The sequence below is a fragment of the Acipenser ruthenus genome, chromosome 7 (genome assembly GCF_902713425.1).
Source record: "Acipenser ruthenus chromosome 7, fAciRut3.2 maternal haplotype, whole genome shotgun sequence".
In the NCBI taxonomy this organism is placed as follows: domain Eukaryota; kingdom Metazoa; phylum Chordata; class Actinopteri; order Acipenseriformes; family Acipenseridae; genus Acipenser; species Acipenser ruthenus.
In genome coordinates this window covers 67,287,989-67,306,289 of record NC_081195.1, presented here as the reverse complement: position 1 = coordinate 67,306,289, position 18,301 = coordinate 67,287,989, and the positions used below count along the sequence as shown (strand labels likewise).

The window sequence follows — 18,301 nt, the reverse complement described above, 5'->3', positions numbered from 1 at the left end:
ATCAACAGCCAGAGGATTTACAGGATCCACGTGCAGTCATGTGCCTCATTGTCTGGCCTGAACAGCTCACATTAATACCAGAACCACTCTTGCCAAAGCCCTCACTGGCTGTCTGCGTCCTTATGTGCACTGGAAAACAATGCATGTTTAAAATAAAGTATTTAGTTCTTGATTGATACAGAAACTTGATCCACAGCGTGAACTGCTGACCAGACTTGCTGTGTTGAGTGTTTTTGCTTTTAAATTAAAGAAAGATTATAAATTACTAGTGTGCACTTCAGATGACAAGGATCCAAAATCCCACCCTCGGTCTGTTCCAACCCCAGCAATTCAGTATATATATATATATATATTCATTATTCCTCCCTCTTGTATTGAGATTTAGGCATTTATGTGCGATGAAGATGATACTGAGTGTATAGCCTTGTTGGCTATACGACTCGGGTCACATTTCACCTTACAATAAACAAGTCTAAAGCGCTGATCCCCTCATCATTGGTTTTCTTTCGTAGCCACCATGTTGTGCTTGACAACAAACGCCTAAGCGAAAACAACCTGGTTGCATAACGTTAATTTAACGCGTAGACCGACTTCATTTCCACAAAATATAACACTAGATTTCATTTTTGACAGAGACGCGTACTGCAGCTGAGTTTGTGCCGTACAAATTATATTTGCAGCCAAGCATTAAGTGCTAGACTAACGTAGTGTACTAAGCATTGCAACTGGAATGAAGATCAATCGTGAATCATTTAGAAAAATGACATTAATAAATGATGTTACCGGTGCTTCAACACTGCGTTATTACCTGCAACACACAACACTGTATCACTCTGTCATCTATATATACAATATCAATCCACTATACAAAAACAAACTAGTTCTGCTGCACTTTAGAGCTGAACTGTATATTTACAAACAGAAAATATTCTGTAGGACAATTCTAAAAAGTACCAAACTGTATCTGCTCACCCGTCAGTACAGTACCAGGAAAGCTCTAGAAATACAAATTGGCAACTCTTTCTACGGCTGAATCGCCGAACGAGCCCTTTTTTGGTTTGGTTTTTTGCTAGCCTATCTAAACATGTAAGTGTCGGGTCTTACCTTTTGTAAGCGATGCAGATAAAAGCAAGACGCTGAAGATAATTAAAAATAAATTATGGTGACTGTTTCTGCGACGAATCATTTACACCGTTAACCTGGAATGGGCTCTCTCCGTGCCGCTTGGGTAATGCGAAAAGGATTCTGGGAAATTCCTCTGCTAGGCAAGACATATATCCTAATATGAGCAAGAGCAGGATCCTGCCAAGGCTGGCAGCATTGTCGTGCCGAGGCCTGGGACGATAGGCACACTCCGCACTATAATACACACAGCATCTTCAACACAATGTTTTAATTAGTTTTTTATTTAAATATATGAATTTCATTGATTTGTGGTTTATGGTATACATTATCTGCCATCTCTACCAACATATCAAACTGTATATTTAGGAATTGCAAGATGTGGAGTCTACTAATAGTTATCCTCTGAAAACAAAATCTGGAGGGAAAAAATGACTGTTACTAAAACCGTCATGTACCAGCAGTCAAAATCCCATCCAGTTACCTGAATCCTGCATCAATTACAGTAATCCATTAAAACCCATAGACTCAGGTCAAACCTGTTGCATAGGCTGAATTAGAACACTTGTACCCTGAGCAGACTCAGCATGAGGGGTTGGATTAGAACTCCTGTACCCTGAGCAGACTCAGCATGAGGGGTTGGATTAGAACTCCTGTACTCTAAGCACTCAGCATGAGGGGTTGGATTAGAACTCCTGTACTCTGAGCAGACTCGGCATGAGGGGTTGGATTAGAACTCCTGTACTCTGAGCAGACTCGGCATGAGGGGTTGGATTAGAACTCCTGTACTCTGAGCACTCAGCATGAGGGGTTGGATTAGAACTCCTGTACTCTAAGAACTCAGCATGAGGGGTTGGATTAGAACTCCTGTACTCTGAGCAGACTCGGCATGAGGGGTTGGATTAGAACTCCTGTACTCTAAGCACTCAGCATGAGGGGTTGGATTAGAACTCCTGTACTCTGAGCAGACTCGGCATGAGGGGTTGGATTAGAACTCCTGTACTCTGAGCAGACTCGGCATGAGGGGTTGGATTAGAACTCCTGTACTCTGAGCACTCAGCATGAGGGGTTGGATTAGAACTCCTGTACTCTAAGAACTCAGCATGAGGGGTTGGATTAGAACTCCTGTACTCTGAGCAGACTCGGCATGAGGGGTTGGATTAGAACTACTGTACTCTGAGCAGACTCAGCATGAGGGGTTGGATTAGAACTCCTGTACTCTGAGCAGACTCAGCATGAGGGGATGGATTAGAACTCCTGTACTCTGAGCACTCAGCATGAGGGGTTGGATTAGAACTCCTGTACTCTGAGCAGACTCAGCATGAGGGGTTGGATTAGAACTCCTGTACTCTGAGCAGACTCAGCATGAGGGGATGGATTAGAACTCCTGTACTCTGAGCACTCAGCATGAGGGGTTGGATTAGAACTCCTGTACTCTGAGCAGACTCAGCATGAGGGGTTGGATTAGAACTCCTGTACTCTGAGCACTCAGCATGAGGGGTTGGATTAGAACTCCTGTACTCTGAGCAGACTCAGCATGAGGGGTTGGATTAGAACTCCTGTACTCTGAGCACTCAGCATGAGGGGTTGGATTAGAACTCCTGTAATCTGAGCAGACTCAGCATGAGGGGTTGGATTAGAACTCCTGTACTCTGAGCACTCAGCATGAGGGGTTGGATTAGAATTTCTGTACTGAGCACATTGGAGTGGTTATGAATTCTGTTGCCCCAAAACAGAGGTTTTATTATGCTTTTCTATAAATGCTTCTGCCATTGCACGTGTCCTGCTTCCATAAAAAACAAACTATTGGCTCCCCACTTGCTCTACTGAAGTATTGAAGCAGGTGAAGGTAACAGTCTAACGCTTCCTGGAAGTGACACAGGCGTTCACATCCGTGGCTAAGTATCCCAACCCCTCCCCTAAAGAAACATGAAAAGGTCAAGATGTTGTGATAATCTCCAAATACACATACACAAGCACAGGTAAACATTGCATGGGAGATGCGCTCCATACTCCTCAGAGAATATATGGTAAATACTATGTACAGTTCTTCAGTGTGTCTATGCTTTAACAATATTCTTACCATAATTAGCTGCCTGTGCTTGCATAAAAACAAACACAACTAAAAAACACATGCATAATATGCTGGGACTGCAAGAGATCTAGATTGCTAGAATAGTTTAAACAGACTGTGGTAGGCTATGTTAAAGGCTCTGAACACCTTCCCTTCTTCAAAGGTGAATTAAACTTTGAACTGACAGCATTTCAGTGAAACTTTTATAATAAACCATAGATCCATTTTAATATCTTTAATACATGACTCCCCATTAAAAACCCCTAATAAACCTTTAATTAATTAGAGTTGCTTTTACAAGACAAGTGACAAAGTTTAATTACATTAAAACATCTGAACTTTAAATGTCTGGATATCATACACCTTCCCATCTGTCTTGCAGGTAGGGATATTGGTCAACTTAACAGTTTATGGAAAATAAGCTGCATAATAGTACATGTTACAATTATATAAGTGTAGTGTTTACATAACATACATCAGAAGCAGGAAAAAAATAAATGGAAAGATGCAGCTAAATCAAGCATCACCCTTGGAAAATACCACATCAACTTGTTTACATTCACTCTTGCAATAGGTCATAAAAAATTGAGGTGCACCAGTCAGGCCAAAACATATAAAAATATAAACATTACCATGATGCACACAAAATACAGCAAGATTCCTTGCTAGAATTTCTTTTACATAGCATTAGCTCTGTGCAATGAACACAACAGATTAAAAGTTTCACCATCCAACAGTTTATAAACCCAAATACTTTCTCAAGAAATGCAGTGCCAATAAAAAAAGCACAAAAGTTAAGGCACAGTAAGGTTCTTTGCTGTGGGGAGTGTGCATCAGGTTTCTTACATTTAAAATGTGCACTGTCTGTACAACTTCGTGCTGCAAAACACCCAGCATAAACTACACAGTATGTTTATAAACAGTGACCATAAGCTTATCTGATTAATATATACCCTCTCGTTCTCATCTGCATCATAGTATTTGATTACAGGATTTAAAAAAATAATACACAACCTTGCAAACTACAATAGAAGTTCAACTGAATTCACCAGCTAACCGCATTAGACCTCAAACGGATCGGATTTCACTTGTTCTTTCTCTTGTTAGTTCAATTAAATAGTTAAGGGAAGTGCTCCTTTCTTGCAGTTTTGAGAATTAATACATGTTCAGCTTCTTTCAAGTTGAAAAATAAAAAATATATAGTGTGCCAATACAGTGGGTCAAGGTTATTATTTTTGTTTGTGTTCCAGTCATTTCTAGTTATACCTGCATGTTGGAAATAGGTTATTTAAAATAAATTATAGTACATACTGCATGTTGGTAGTGGTCACCTGTATCCAAAATGGAATAAAGAAAAACTGTAATGTGATCTCTGTGGCAGTTAATGAATGGAAAGTTAACCAGCAAAACTGTTTAAAGTCCGGCAACCATTTGTATTATTGCTAATTTATGTAACTTAGTTCTACTGTATTACTAAATAGAGGAGCCCCTCCCCACCTACAGCCATTTATATGTGTACTGTATCATCTCATGTCCCCCCACCTCTGTATACTGGTGCTGCCTGTAGGATTTAAATTTACAGATCAGAAAACAGGAAGCTTATGTTTGCTTTTATACAAACATTTAGAGAAAAAGCTACTGCTGTCAGCACCATCATCATCTACATTTATATACTTCAGCACCCGTCGAAGTGGTTGTGCATGCCTTTTTTTTGTCACACTTGCACTACTATGAGGGATTACATCACCCCAAACATCTTGTAGGAAATAATAAATAACCACATAATCATACACTTAAAAGCTTAAATAGGGGCAATGTTTTAACCAGTTCATGCAGCTAAAAAGCAACCCAGAGGCTGACAAATACTTTGTTAATTTGGGGCAGATTTCCAAAAATGTGCAATTCTAATTAGAAGCCTTGTATCTCCTTGGTAATCTTCAGATGAGGATTTATATTTGTATTAAAACAAAAACAAAAAAAGACTACTTATTTTCATATATATCCACCGCATCAAGCAAAAAAAATAAATTAAAAAAAAAAGAAAAAAATGAGTCCAGGTCCTTCATGCAGAGCTTCTATAATGACCAAATATGTATTCCATCCCTTCTTTTAATTAAGATTACATGAAGTACTTTGCTTTTGTTGTTTCGACTGCTCAATTCTTAAGCCGTCTCCTTGGATGCTACCGAACACCCACAACACTTTCTCCAGCTTCCTTAAATGGCCCCAAAGGTCTTTATTTATAAATGTAATGTTTACATAGAAAACCAAGAGGTTAAAAAGGAAGACGGCATCTGCACAGGAGTATCCCAAATGCTGCGTACAGTGGCAACTCAGAGGCAGAGGGAGACTCTCAGGAGCGTCCCTGTGAGTTCACTGTGCCAGTGCGCAGACGCAGGCGAGACATTGTTTTCATGTGTGTGTTAGACGCTTTAAGAGGAGTGTTGCAGCTCAGGGCCAGGGGAAAACGCTGGTGGTATCGGTCTAGTCGGAGGTACTTCACTGTTACTAGCTTTCCTGTAAAGAAAAGTAAAGAATTAGTTAACAAACTTCAAAATTGTGGCTAAGTTTAAAAAAATAAAATAAAAACACACATGCTTACACACACTGCTAATAAACAATCTTGTTTAAAAACAGATTCACCCAATTCATGTTTGTATTTCTCATTTGAAAAAGTCTGTAAGTCAACACTAAAGATGTCAGACAGCACTGTAGTCAAGGGTCTGTAATAGGATTCTAATACTACATTAAATTAGTTAACCAAAGCACCATTATATTAAATTAACAAAATGTCATGTTTAACAAACTTGTATATGAGCAATAATGCCATTTACATCTAATAGTTCAAAATCTTACCATCAAACCAAGAGCCATGTAATGCCTTAAAAGCCTTGCCAGCATATTCTGCAGAGAGACATTTCACATATACACATCCCTGAAAACGGACAAGGTATAGAGTGTTATACTTCAGAGATAACATCACAAAAAATGAGAACACATACAATATTAAAAAAAATGTCAAAACCAACCTCGCGTGAGTTCTTGTCTACAGCAATGTGAACAATTCCGTCATTATCACTGCACTTCTCTAGGATGGCTTCATGAATTGCCAAATGCCAATCCTCTCCAACTTCCCTGTAATGGAGACTCACATATATGGGTACTGCAAGCACTGAACCACATAAACATGAAGTATTTTAATTAAAAGCCATTGTGGACTATTTAAAGCTGCAGTGCCCACCCCCATGTGTAATTTTACACTGAAACACAATTACTTGGTTCAGTGCTTGGTGCTCTTTGCTTCTCCAGAAACCAAACAGTTAAAATGTTGGGTGTAAGCCCTTACGAGAGGCAAGCTTGTCGGCAAAAAAATATTACCAAGTACCCGAAGGTAGACAAAGAGCCATTTTCAGAAGAACAAGAGACTGGAAAGAAAAGTGTAGGCTTTTAATGAGTCTTAAACAAGTAGAAATAATAACTTAGTAAAACTACATTGACATCACTGCCGTGTTATACTCACATTACTGGGTCAAACATGTTGCGGATCTTTAAACAAGGTGTTAAACTGTTAGGTGGAGAGTTTCTTTTGTCAAGGGGGAAAGCTGGTGAAAAAAAGTACAAGGGGAAGTTAGCATTATTGCGCATTTCACATTGAAGGTTTGCTCATTAGAAAGCATGATTAAGGTGAATTGCATGCAATACTAATATATGACACCAATCCAAACACCACCCCCAATTTCACTGGCTATCCCCTCTATACCCCTTTAATAAACATATGATATTGCCATGAAGAGAAAGAGTTACCTTTTCCCTGCCATACTTTGGATGGCATAATAGATATTCTATCACAGGGAGATGATGGCTGGGTCCATCTCCAAACCAGGAAGTCTGCCCCTCCTAGTCTTTGTGTTTCGGTTCGAATACGAGATTCGTTTGTGGCGAGGAAATTAACTGCTCTGTCCCATACTTTTTTCATTTTCTTCCTGAAATAATTTTCATTAGGAAAAAGGATTCAATTCTGCAAATTACGGCAAACAATATACAAAATATATATTTTTGCTGTCTGAATACCATACACTTGTGTGGTCTGCCAACTTTGCGAAAAAAAAACAAAGCATACCCATAGGATTAATGTAAGGGGAAATGCCAATTACATGTATTGACATCCGTATAACTGATATGACCAGAGATTGTGTGGCAGTGAAACAGGTCATTTTCATTTAACACCTGTAATGGAACTTTATTTAGAGAATCATAGAATGCAGCTGTGAACCAAGCTATTTTAAATGCACATGTCAATATCAGATATCAAGCGAGGATGATGAGTCTGTACGTAACTACATTGATTCAAAGTACAGAACCGTGTTTACAAACACATACCTGGCCTGAGGCTGGACCAGGGAGTCTCGCACATGTGGAATTGGTAGATAGGGCTGCAAGTCTTTGCTTTCCTGGCAAGCTTCATTATGACTTTTTAATGCATCTATTGGATGAAGGAAAGGAAAGTTACCACAAAAATGAGACCAACCTCTGCTGATCATTTTTAGGCTTCATTATATTTGTATGCAAATATGTCAACCCAGTCACTATACAATTTCCATAATGCATGTTTACAAATTGGTTTCCCCATTTGTTAGCAATAATTTAATTCAATGTAGGTTTTAAAATCAATAAAAGGATTCATAGCATTACCTATGATTTTTTCCACCATGTCATACATCTGTCTGGTCTCTTCCTCTTCCTTCCTCCAGCGATACTTCATGTACCACAGAACACCCCACACAATTCCAATACCTGCAACGACAAGACACATGTATAATTATATAAAGGAAAGTTCTATAAAAAAAAGGAGACACACATTGTTAAGAGGTATGACAATCTAGCATGCTCACAAATCAGCATACAAAGATTTCAGGAACCTGGAAACTTGAATGGCTGGTTAAATTGAGTTTAACCTGGCTTTATTTCCACACACACTCACAAAGTATAGGAAAATCACATCCTCAATGACCGGTCACTGCTTTTTTTTTTTATAAAGTTAGTCGTTGCCAATTAGTTTTTATTATTTTCTCCCCAATTTGAAATGCCCAATTATTTTTTTTTTAGGCTCAGCTCACCGCTACCACCCCTGCGCTGACTCAGGAGGGGCGAAGATGAACACACGCTGTCCTCCGAAGCGTGTGCCGTCAGCCGCCCGCTCTTTACACACTGCGAACTCACCGTGCAGCCGCCTCAGAGCTACAGCGTCGGAGGACAACGCAACTCTGGGCAGCTTACAGGCAAGCCCGCAGGCGCCCGGCCAGACTACAGGGGTCGCTGGTGCGCGGTGAGGCGAGGACACCCTGGCCGACCTAACCCTCTCTCCCCCCAGGCGACACTCTGAACAGCCTGGACTCGAACTCGCGACGTCCAGGCTATAGAGCGCATCCTGCACTCTAGCGAGTGCTTTTACTGGATGCGCCACTCGGGAGCCCCGGGTCACTGCTTTTAAGTAAGTACGGACACGAACATTATTGTGGTCCTTTCTAAAACCACTTCTTCAGAAATTCATCCTTTAAGAAAAGGTGCAGGAAGCCTAAATATTTATATAAAGCAGAAAGAGGAATAGAAAATGCAAAAAATTGTCTTTAAAATAAGTAAGAAAAATTGACTTTGCTGTGAACATGTATTTCTAACACAATATTTTGCATAAAAAGGTTTAAAGCTTGAGACGTTTAACTTATTACACATGTTCAGGCGATATCACGTATTAAAGAAGAAGGGCTTCAAAAGGAAATATTTCAAAGCAAAATAAATAAAGCAGCTTCTGAAAACAGCTTTTTGTTCAAAGCCAATAACATACGATGAATAAAAAACAACCCACGTACTGTGTATTTGTTCAGGACATTCTCCTGAACAAAATTTTATTAAGCATAATTTATGCTGTACAATTTAAGTTTAATTCATCGGATGCAGCATGCACCTTTTGTACGGGCTTGCAGGGAAACCTGGAATGCTTTGAACTGCTACGCAATAGGAGTCTGGAGTTTTTCCTTTTAAGGTTAAGCAGCTATGTTTCAAAAATTGTTGTAAAAAAGGTTGTTAGATGCCAATATAAAATCAGAATATAGCAATATGCAGCTTCAGTCTATGCAAGATAGATGCAGAATGTCTATATGGTGCTTGTCAAGGTGTGGAAGACACCTTAAGCTGTTTTACATATATTGTAAGCACAAGCAGAGCAGGTGGTCACAGGTGTAAAAATAGTAATACTTTTTGCATGACAGAATTCAGGATATTAACTTTAAAATAACTGTGTTCAACTTTATACGCACCTATGAGAAAAATGAGCATTCTGTTGATGACCGTAACAAAAGCACGTTGAAAGCGGCAGATAAAGGACATGTTGGGATGAGTGGACTCCAGATATTTTATATCTGAAACTTCATTTACTTCCTCTTTAGGATCACTGCCAATCAACCTTTAACACAAAACAAGGCAAAATATTAACATTTTATAGTTCTTTTTTCAAAATCATGTTTTCATATCATGTTTAATACACTTTAAGCTTACCTTATCCCTACATCTTCTCCACTTCTGAGAATCCACTCGAGTGCAGTGGAAACTTTCTCTTTATAACTAGGATTAGAAATCTAGGAGAAAGAGAGGGAGGAGAACAGAGTTCATTTAGAATAAGATTTGAAAGTTGAAAGTTGAAATTTGAGTTAACAAACAAATAAATATGAACACTTACTATTAAAAGTTCTGAAGCTTCCTGGACAGAAAGACTTCTGTTCTCATGGAAATGATCACCACAGTCATGTTCACCTGCAGATGGAACAAATATTATATCCTGCTGCTGATGCTGTTGTAAAAGCTCTACACAATTACACATGAACCATGGGTTTCAGTATCTCAATACAGTCAAATAGCACATAACTGTAAACCAACACAGCAATAACTGTAAACCAACACAGAATAAGCCAGTGTTTTATGAAATACAAACCGTTTAGAACAGAAAGCCTGCAACCATCTATTAGAATTGAATGCTTATTATTCCTAGGCACAATAGCATCTGCAAGACAGCCCCTGAAAATGCCTGGGGAGAACCTTGTTGTAGCACATGCAATCGGAAAGCGCAAATATTTTGTGGTTATCATTTATAAGAATCTGGCCAACTGAAATGCCACAAGGGAGGTGTGCTTTTAAATTAAACCAGAAAGGAACACTGAGACAGTAGAACTATACCTGCTATTTGTGCCAGGTGGTCATGTAGGTGAAGTAAAATGTTCAGGATTTGTGACTTTTCTTCGTCTTCCTAAAGGAGAGGGAAAAAGACAAAATAAAATCAATTTATATAGTTCACTATTCTGTGCATCCAGTTTCCTCAGAAAGCAGGTATTGTTTGGTTTAGCCTACATTGTATACCACCAGTTTGGAAATAAAATGGGCTAAATAGTATTACCAAGATCTATTATTAAAGCCCAACAAAAAAAACTACAGTACAATGCATAGATTGACAGGCAGATAGATACTTACATACTGAGCATCAAAGTCACTGCCAAATGGATGGCTCCTAACTGGAGAAAAGAAAAAAAAGCATAATTATTCAAATGACAGAGGCTCACATAATTGAAATTACACACACAACAAATACCAGTTTTCCATTACTTGGGGAAACTTGCTCCAAATTCCACCTTCATTGTGCTCTGATAGTGTTTTATAGATTGAGAAGAAACACAGCTATGATGTTCAGCTAGAAATACAGCAAAGAACTATAATGAGATTGATAAAAGGGTGATAAATGCTGTGTTAAGAGTTTGGACTTTTTAAACTGTATTAAATAAAATTAAAAAAAAAAAAACACACAAAAACTAAAACACATAGGATAAAATGTAGCAGTTGAGAACAATGTGACACACTTGGTTTCAAGAATTCAAATTGAGACAATAGTTCACACATCCACACTCAGGATGCCACACCTCAGCGTGTTTCTCCAAGACAATATTTTAACACAACAGGGAGACGGACATGACCCTAATCCATAAGACCAAAGCACGTACACAGAACACTTACAGATAGCCACCTCCAACAAGTTTATCCACCCACCCCACCCCACCCCACGAAAAGGAAAATCCACCAACACAGCTCGAGCAGGGACCCTACAGCAGAAATGTGTCAGAGGCCATTATGGCTTCTTATATAAAAGAAAATGAACAAATACATTCGGAAAAAATAAAATCAATTCCCCCACTTCAAAACAAACAATGAATGTATTCCATGAGCTCTTGCTAGTGCTTGACACTGCATGCAAAGTACCAGCGTTTCCAGACAAGCCACCCAGACTTGCCAAAAACGTGTCAATTATTTCCATTAATCCAGTCCTGGAAATAATTCAAAATTAAGCAAGCACATCTACTTCCCTTTAACCCTTTGTGGTCCATTTATTCAGTGCGTCTCAGGTGCGTCAGGTCCAATTTATTTTCACACTCGCAGTTTATTTTAGACGTGCTGTTTAAAAGTATTTTTTTCACAGTAAAACAGGTTTAAAAGGCTCTGCATATCAACAGGACACTCAGTACTGCATCTCCAGCCCCACCCCTTGTTCGCTATATTTTTCACATACCTCTTTATTGTCGTGCATACTGATAAATCATCTCCTGATCACTCATTTTATCACCAAACTCCTCAATAATGTGATCCAAGTCGTTATTTTATTACTATAACATCTCAAAAAGCTCTGCAAATGTCTGTGATGTTCTTTGAGCTCTGGATGCAGAAGCAGCTATCTTGTTTGTGTATGTCCGTGTTATCTATGTGGTGTCGGGTCTATCAGTATTCATGAGATACGCCCCTTTTTTTTCGGCTTCTCTCGGCTCCTATCGGTCTCACTCGGCCATTGAATGGTTTTCTCGGCTTTTTCCAGAGAAAAAAAACGACTAGAGACCTGTTTTTTGCGTCTTTTTGATGATGTCTGACCAGGTCCGACATAGGACCTCAAAGGGTTAATTAAAAACCTCATTAAAAGTAGAGCTCTGCTAATTGAACATTTTAGAAAAAAAAAAAAGATATGATATGAGATTTTATATATATAAGTCCCATTCCTGGGGAACACTTTAGATGTTGCCACCGCCAAAGAAAAGACGGCAACTCCCGCTAAATAAAAGTCTGTACCCCAAATCTCATTATTGAATACGAGAGAGAGAGAGAGAGAGAGAGAGAGAGAGAGAGAGAGAGCAATTTAGCTTCTACATATACCACAGACAGGTGTGATCTTAAGGGTGTGTTGCTCTTTATCCCTGCTGCCTTGACTCCACATACAGTGTTCAAATGTCTTTTTGCATGCAGTGAGACAGCAGGAGGCATAAAGACAAGCTTAAGATCAAGAGGCAGAAATGCAGAAAGAACCAGGCTAATTAAGACAGGCTACTTGTGAGCCAATTCCGGAAATTACCTCAAATGTTAGCCTTCTTCTGTGCAATGTAGGGATTTGGCACAGATTATGCTGGAAAAACGTACATTTTCAATGTCCCAATCAGATTGTCTCTTCATGCCTCTAAATACATTAAAATATGCATGCTACAGGATTTTGAAGAACTGGTACAGTATGATCTGAGTTAGCATCATCTTTTAGCTGGAGCATTAGTGGCCAACAATAGGGAATGACCCATTTATGAGTTTAAAACATTAATACTTTTGAAAAAAGATATAGATGCATTTCTAGAGCAAAATGTGGTTACAGCCAGGCTGGTGGCATCAGGAAAGGCTGCTGCATACCACCAGCTCCTCTAAAGTTTCCCTGGTGCATACAATTTCTTGTAGCAACTACTTATAGGCAGAACTAAAAAATGACATACATGAAGACAGTTGGACGGACAGACAAACGGTTTCCATATACCCGAGATTAATATACATAATATAACTTATGCTAAAGAATCTTGTTTGGTAACTATTGGTCAAGCAGTTTCTAAATATATTGGGGGGGGGGGGGTTACACCTGCCTCAACTATATCCCCAGGCAAGGATTGGTATCCTTGTGATAAAATGGTATTTGGGACAGCTTGCAAAGAACCCCCCTCTTGCCCATGTGAACTTGAGGTGTACAATGTGGTGTGTCTGCTGAAAATTTTTCCACAAACTATTTAATGTGTTCAAATTTGCTTGCATGGCTTATTTTAAGAACATGTATTAAAACCATAATGTCTATTGGCAACCACAGCTTCTAATTTATCAAAAGAAAAGTGTAAAAACAATAGGAGTGAAAGCAATTCCAGTGCTAGTCAAAATCTGATCAAGTTAAAGCCACCAATCTGTTTTTGCTACTGCTGGTTAACAAGTTAGTGTGGGTTTGGGGTGGAAGCACATGCCACTCAAAGCTACACATTTAATAAATAAAACAAAGTAGTTGACTATTCTGGTTTATAATGCATGTGAAATAATTTGTAGATTTAAGTCATTTCCAGCAACCGTTCCACACTTTGTCTGAACTACCAGAGGATTGGATCAGAAATCAGTTTATTCCTTAATTTATCATGGCTTGCATGTCTGGGGGAAAAAGAAGCATGTGTACTGGGTTTTGCAACATATATACACCCCCCTCCATGTGATTCCAATGTCAGATTGCTTTTTGTGTGTGTCTTACCAAAATAAATGCTCAATACAGACTGTCAAAAGACAGAGAGAGACACATACCTCGTCAGCCTAAATTCAATTGACAAGCTGTAACTTCTCATTACAATGTCTGGTACACTGGAAAGGAGGCTATATCTCCACTCCAACCAAGACTAGATTTGACATCGACATAGTATGATGCATCAGGCAGTGTAACATAGTTGGCTATATGGGGCCCAAATACACTTTGCTGACTTGAGGGTGTAAAAAATGATCTGTACAAAAGACTACTTATAATATACTGTGAATTATTAATGTATTGCCTAAATACTCTAGTTTAAAAAATAAAAAAGTCTACATAGTCTAACTGCAACGGCAGCATTAAGACAAGCATACCTATAATTCCAATTAGATTGGTTTTATTTCACATTAGCACACATTGATATGAATACTGTATTTAAAAAAATAAAAACATGGTTGTCTTTAAAAATATAAATCACAACAAATTTAAAAAGACGACTTCTACTTACTGACGATGTCTTCTTCTGCACCTCCATGCCCCCGCATCCCCAGGTAAGTCAGCCCCAGCAAAACGAAGAACAGACAGGCTGCAGTCAGCAGAAACATGGACAGGTAGTGGGCGCTGAATCTCCCCGTGGAAGACACCTCGTCCCTTCTGAACTGCTGCAAGAGTTCTTCTTCGGTCTCCGGCAGCTTTTTCTTCGGTCCGGTTCTGCTGTAGGCATGATTCGAGCCTGTATGGTTCGAGTGATTCGACCGAAAAGACAAGGAAGCGGTGGCTGGCGCTGCGACACTGTTGTAAGAGGAATATCTCGCCTTTGTCGCAGAGCTAACGCCGCCTCCGCCGTTGTTGCTGCTCACATGGTTATTATTAGCCGAGGAGTCTGCAGTTCCTTCCCCCATGGCGGTGGAGAGGAGCCAGGACTCTCTTCTATAGCTGCTGCGGTTCTGCAATCCGCTACCAATTCCAAAGCCGTCGCGGTCTTTCTTTTCCCCCTCTCGGTCTCTGGCTATGTCTAGACTCTCAGCGGCAGCCTTGTCATTTATTATGATTACACCGCCTCCTGTCCCTTCCTGGCCGCTGTCCACCCCCCTGGCACTTTTATTAACAGACAGCACTGATTTAGAGAGACTCCGTCTGGGGCCAAGCCGCCGACCTATGTGCCTTTCCTTTCCCGGCTTGTCCTCTTCTTCCTCGTCAGAGTCTGAATAACCCCCCGCTAGCTGGCTGCTGTTGCTGCTGGCACAAGACGCCCTGCTGCCATTCAGAGTCGGACTGCCTCTCTCCCGGTCCTCCTCGTCGTAATCATCCTCATCATCCTCCTCGCCGTAAACCCCTCGCTCGGTATGCAGGAGGTGGTGGATCCCGGTGGCCGATTTACCCTTTGGCCCCCACCAAGCACCCCCTCCGCCTCTCTTCCCGTCTAGTAGCGCTGCACTACTAAAGGGTTTACTGGTGTTGCTACTCACGCCGACTCCTTGACTCCTGCTGCCGCTAGTGGGTGTAGGCCTGTGTTGTTGCTGGAAATGATGCCCGGAGCCCCGCTCTCTCCTGCCGCCGCCGCCGCCTTTATTCGGGTTGCTTTCGGCGTCCGACTCGTCGGAGCTGAAGCCCAGGAACAGCTTGCCCGCTCCCCTTGAGCTCTTTTCGCTGGGAGCCGGGCGGCTGCCGGGGCTCCTGGCAGCGCTCAGGTAGGTGACGTCATTGCTGGCTGGCCTGGCTCCGAATCCCGAAGCTCCCGCCGCTGTGTTGCTGTTGTTGTTGCTACTGACACCCCCGCTGTTTCTGCTTTTACTCGCCCTGGTTCCGAGTGACCCCCTCTGCTGCTGCGGTTGCTCCTCCCGCAATTTCTTGAGTTTTTTCAGGTACACCGGGCGAGTGCTCTCGGTAACCGGGCCTGGGATGAAGCCGAGTCGCTTTAACTCTGAGAAAAGCTCCTCATCCGTTAGCTGCGCCGCCGCCATCTTTACCCAACGCTCACTCGCACAGGCGCTGCAGGAAGTGACGTCAGCGGACCAGACCCAGACAGTAACTCGTTCCCTCGTCACGTACACTGTCTGATGGAGGCAGGGCGACCTACCTGCAGATTTATCAATTTATCACCTGGCTGAGCCGCTTTTACAAACAAAAAAAAAAGAAAAAAGAAATAAGAAATCTTCAGACTGTCTGCACAGCCAAATGTGTGTATTGCATCCTGCAACCTCTTACTAAAAACTCTGCGTTGCAATTATAACTATTCTGTTTGTCAATTAACAAAACAAATAAAAAAAAAACGTTAAACTATTTACAGTTTTTAAAGGTACATTAAGGCTTAAACTGAAGGCTCTCGCCAGACTGCCAAATAAAGAACCGCATTAGTACTGTAATCCTCAACCAGACTGGAGGCTTACATCTTTAAATCACATCCGACTGCAGCTCTCTCCCGCACACTTTGTTTCAGATGTTAATGAGCTGAGTTTCGTGAATCCCTCTCACAGGCATCTCAAACAAGCTGTTCAGCTCACCTTGACAAGGCAACAAACTCGCAATGCACGCTGCTCAGGCTAGACACTATACCAAATAGACGCTGGCTTCCAGCATTATTATTAAGTGCTTTATTTGATTTCTGTCTCGATTCCCGTGGCGTCAGTACAATACTTGAGCTAGCAGTAGTCCTTATTATTATTATTATTATTATTATTATTATTATTATTATGCTTTTTGTTACTGTTTAATTTTTCCATGGCGTCTCACCATATTGTAATATTCTATACAGATTTTATTCAAACCTTTCCCAGGGTTCTTTTGTAAAAAGATGGAGTATTAGATTCCCAATGTCATTCTAAACAGTGCCCTCCTAAGCTTTAAAGTGAAAGGGTCCCGACACCTGAAATAAGATTTATATTGCAAACATTTGAAACACTTCTTTATTGGCACCCTCCCGTCACCTTTACTATATTAAGAACACTGAGAAGCAGTAAACACAAGGGGCCTTTGGAAGTGTTTCATATACATGTATGTCCACGGAAGGATGATTTTCGCCGTGGACTGCATATTCTCCTACATTCTTGTCTCTTGTATATGAGATCTCATTTGGAAAACCACAATTTCAAAAAAAAAAGATAAATACAAATCCCCACATATTTCCTTACTGTGGGTGAAAAAGTCTTGATCATCACTGCAAATAGGCCTATGTCTGAGTCTTAAAAATGGGGAAAAGGGAAGCGAGTGACGACAAGCCTCTGGGTGTGAGGAGTCATACTGCAGCCACCATTAACACCATGAATCAGCATTAACACCACTATGTTCTGCAAAGCAACCGATTCTCGTGCGTTTCTGCAGTAATCCTCACACCCAAAGGCTTGCCGTCACTCGATTCCCTATTCACAATTAAAGACTTAAACAGCAGAGTGCAGTTTACAATCCTGCACAGTGATAACAGTTAAACTACATTAGAGCTGTACCTTAAGAAAAGGGCTTGTAACCAGGAGGTCCCCGGTCCAACCTGCTTGTGCTTCTTTCGGGTGAGACGTTGTTGTAAGTGACTCTGCAGCTGATGCATAGTTGCTGTAAGTGACTCTGCAGCTGATGCATAGTTGTTGTAAGTGACTCTGCAGCTGATGCATAGTTGCTGTAAGTGACTCTGCAGCTGATGCATAGTTGTAAGTGACTCTGCAGCTAATGCATAGTTGTTGTAAGTGACTCTGCAGCTGATGCATAGTTCACACACCCTAGTTGCCTTGGATAAAGGCACCTGCTAAATAAACAAATAATATAAGTTTTTTGTTTTTTTTTGCTGTGGATTGTACATTTCAGTTACAATGTAAACACAATGAAGCTAAACTGCTATTATTTGTGGGTCATTCCACGCCAACTCAACCAGAAAAGATAGGCTGAAGTTCAAATAAAACTCGTCAGTTACCCCTCATCTGACAATTTGCCAGAAGTGAGTAGGGTGCTCCTAGTATTTTTTTCTGAAAAGCCCTGTTCAATACGAGTAGAACGAGGTGCTACACATGATGGTAACATCTAAATTGCACCCAGGGTGATTTTTCTGGTCAAGGTCCCTTTTTCACTTTAGGTTGACCTTTGCAAGGTCACAGGTCAAAAGGGACAATTTTAAAAACATAATGGCTATAATTTCTGAACTCAGTGTGTCTGAAAACCCCAAGTGAATTTTTCTAGGAAAATTTGAGACAGACGGGCAACGCCACTGGTTGAGTTGGCATGGAATGACCCTTGTATGGATTTACTGCACTTTCATAAAATAGGCAACTATTTGGTCTATATTAGAACCTGACATTGATGTGATACCACAATATGAAATGTCTTTGCATGAGATGGAAATTATGTCACATAAAGATTAGCATTCACTACACTGTTTAATTATTGTTACAAGCTGATTTCCCCACTCTGACCTGTTGTGGTGTGGAAAATGTGGAGACTTGTAGCGTACAGCACCCTATACAATATTCTATATATACTCTACCTAAAACATATAGTTCTGGTCACTT

At 40.5% G+C, this 18,301-nt stretch overlaps 2 protein-coding genes across 4 annotated transcripts in view; both read right to left on the bottom strand.

The window, feature by feature from the left end:
- LOC117415957 (methionine-R-sulfoxide reductase B3, mitochondrial-like) overlaps nt 1–1,261 on the bottom strand; it is a 41,831-nt gene extending 40,570 nt beyond the window's left edge. The window contains exon 1 of one of the 3 annotated variants that reach the window (XM_034026929.3): nt 1,105–1,261. In XM_034026929.3, coding sequence (XP_033882820.2) covers nt 1,105–1,186 — 82 coding nt within the window. In that variant the 5' untranslated portion in view covers nt 1,187–1,261. The remainder of the gene's footprint in view (nt 1–1,104) is intronic. The other 2 variants (XM_034026927.3, XM_034026930.3) reach the window with 2 other exon arrangements.
- Nucleotides 1,262–3,416: 2,155 nt separating this feature from the next.
- Nucleotides 3,417–15,933, bottom strand: LOC117416144 (inner nuclear membrane protein Man1-like). Its single transcript, XM_059027687.1, has 13 exons — nt 14,317–15,933; nt 10,715–10,755; nt 10,424–10,493; nt 9,930–10,003; nt 9,749–9,828; nt 9,511–9,656; nt 7,889–7,990; nt 7,577–7,679; nt 7,001–7,179; nt 6,717–6,798; nt 6,226–6,331; nt 6,053–6,131; nt 3,417–5,713 (listed from the first exon to the last, which is right to left on the bottom strand). The coding sequence occupies exons 1-13, from the start codon at nt 15,770–15,772 to the stop codon at nt 5,550–5,552; spliced, it is 2,682 nt and encodes an 893-aa protein (XP_058883670.1). The 5' UTR covers nt 15,773–15,933; the 3' UTR covers nt 3,417–5,549.
- Nucleotides 15,934–18,301: the final 2,368 nt, after the last annotated feature.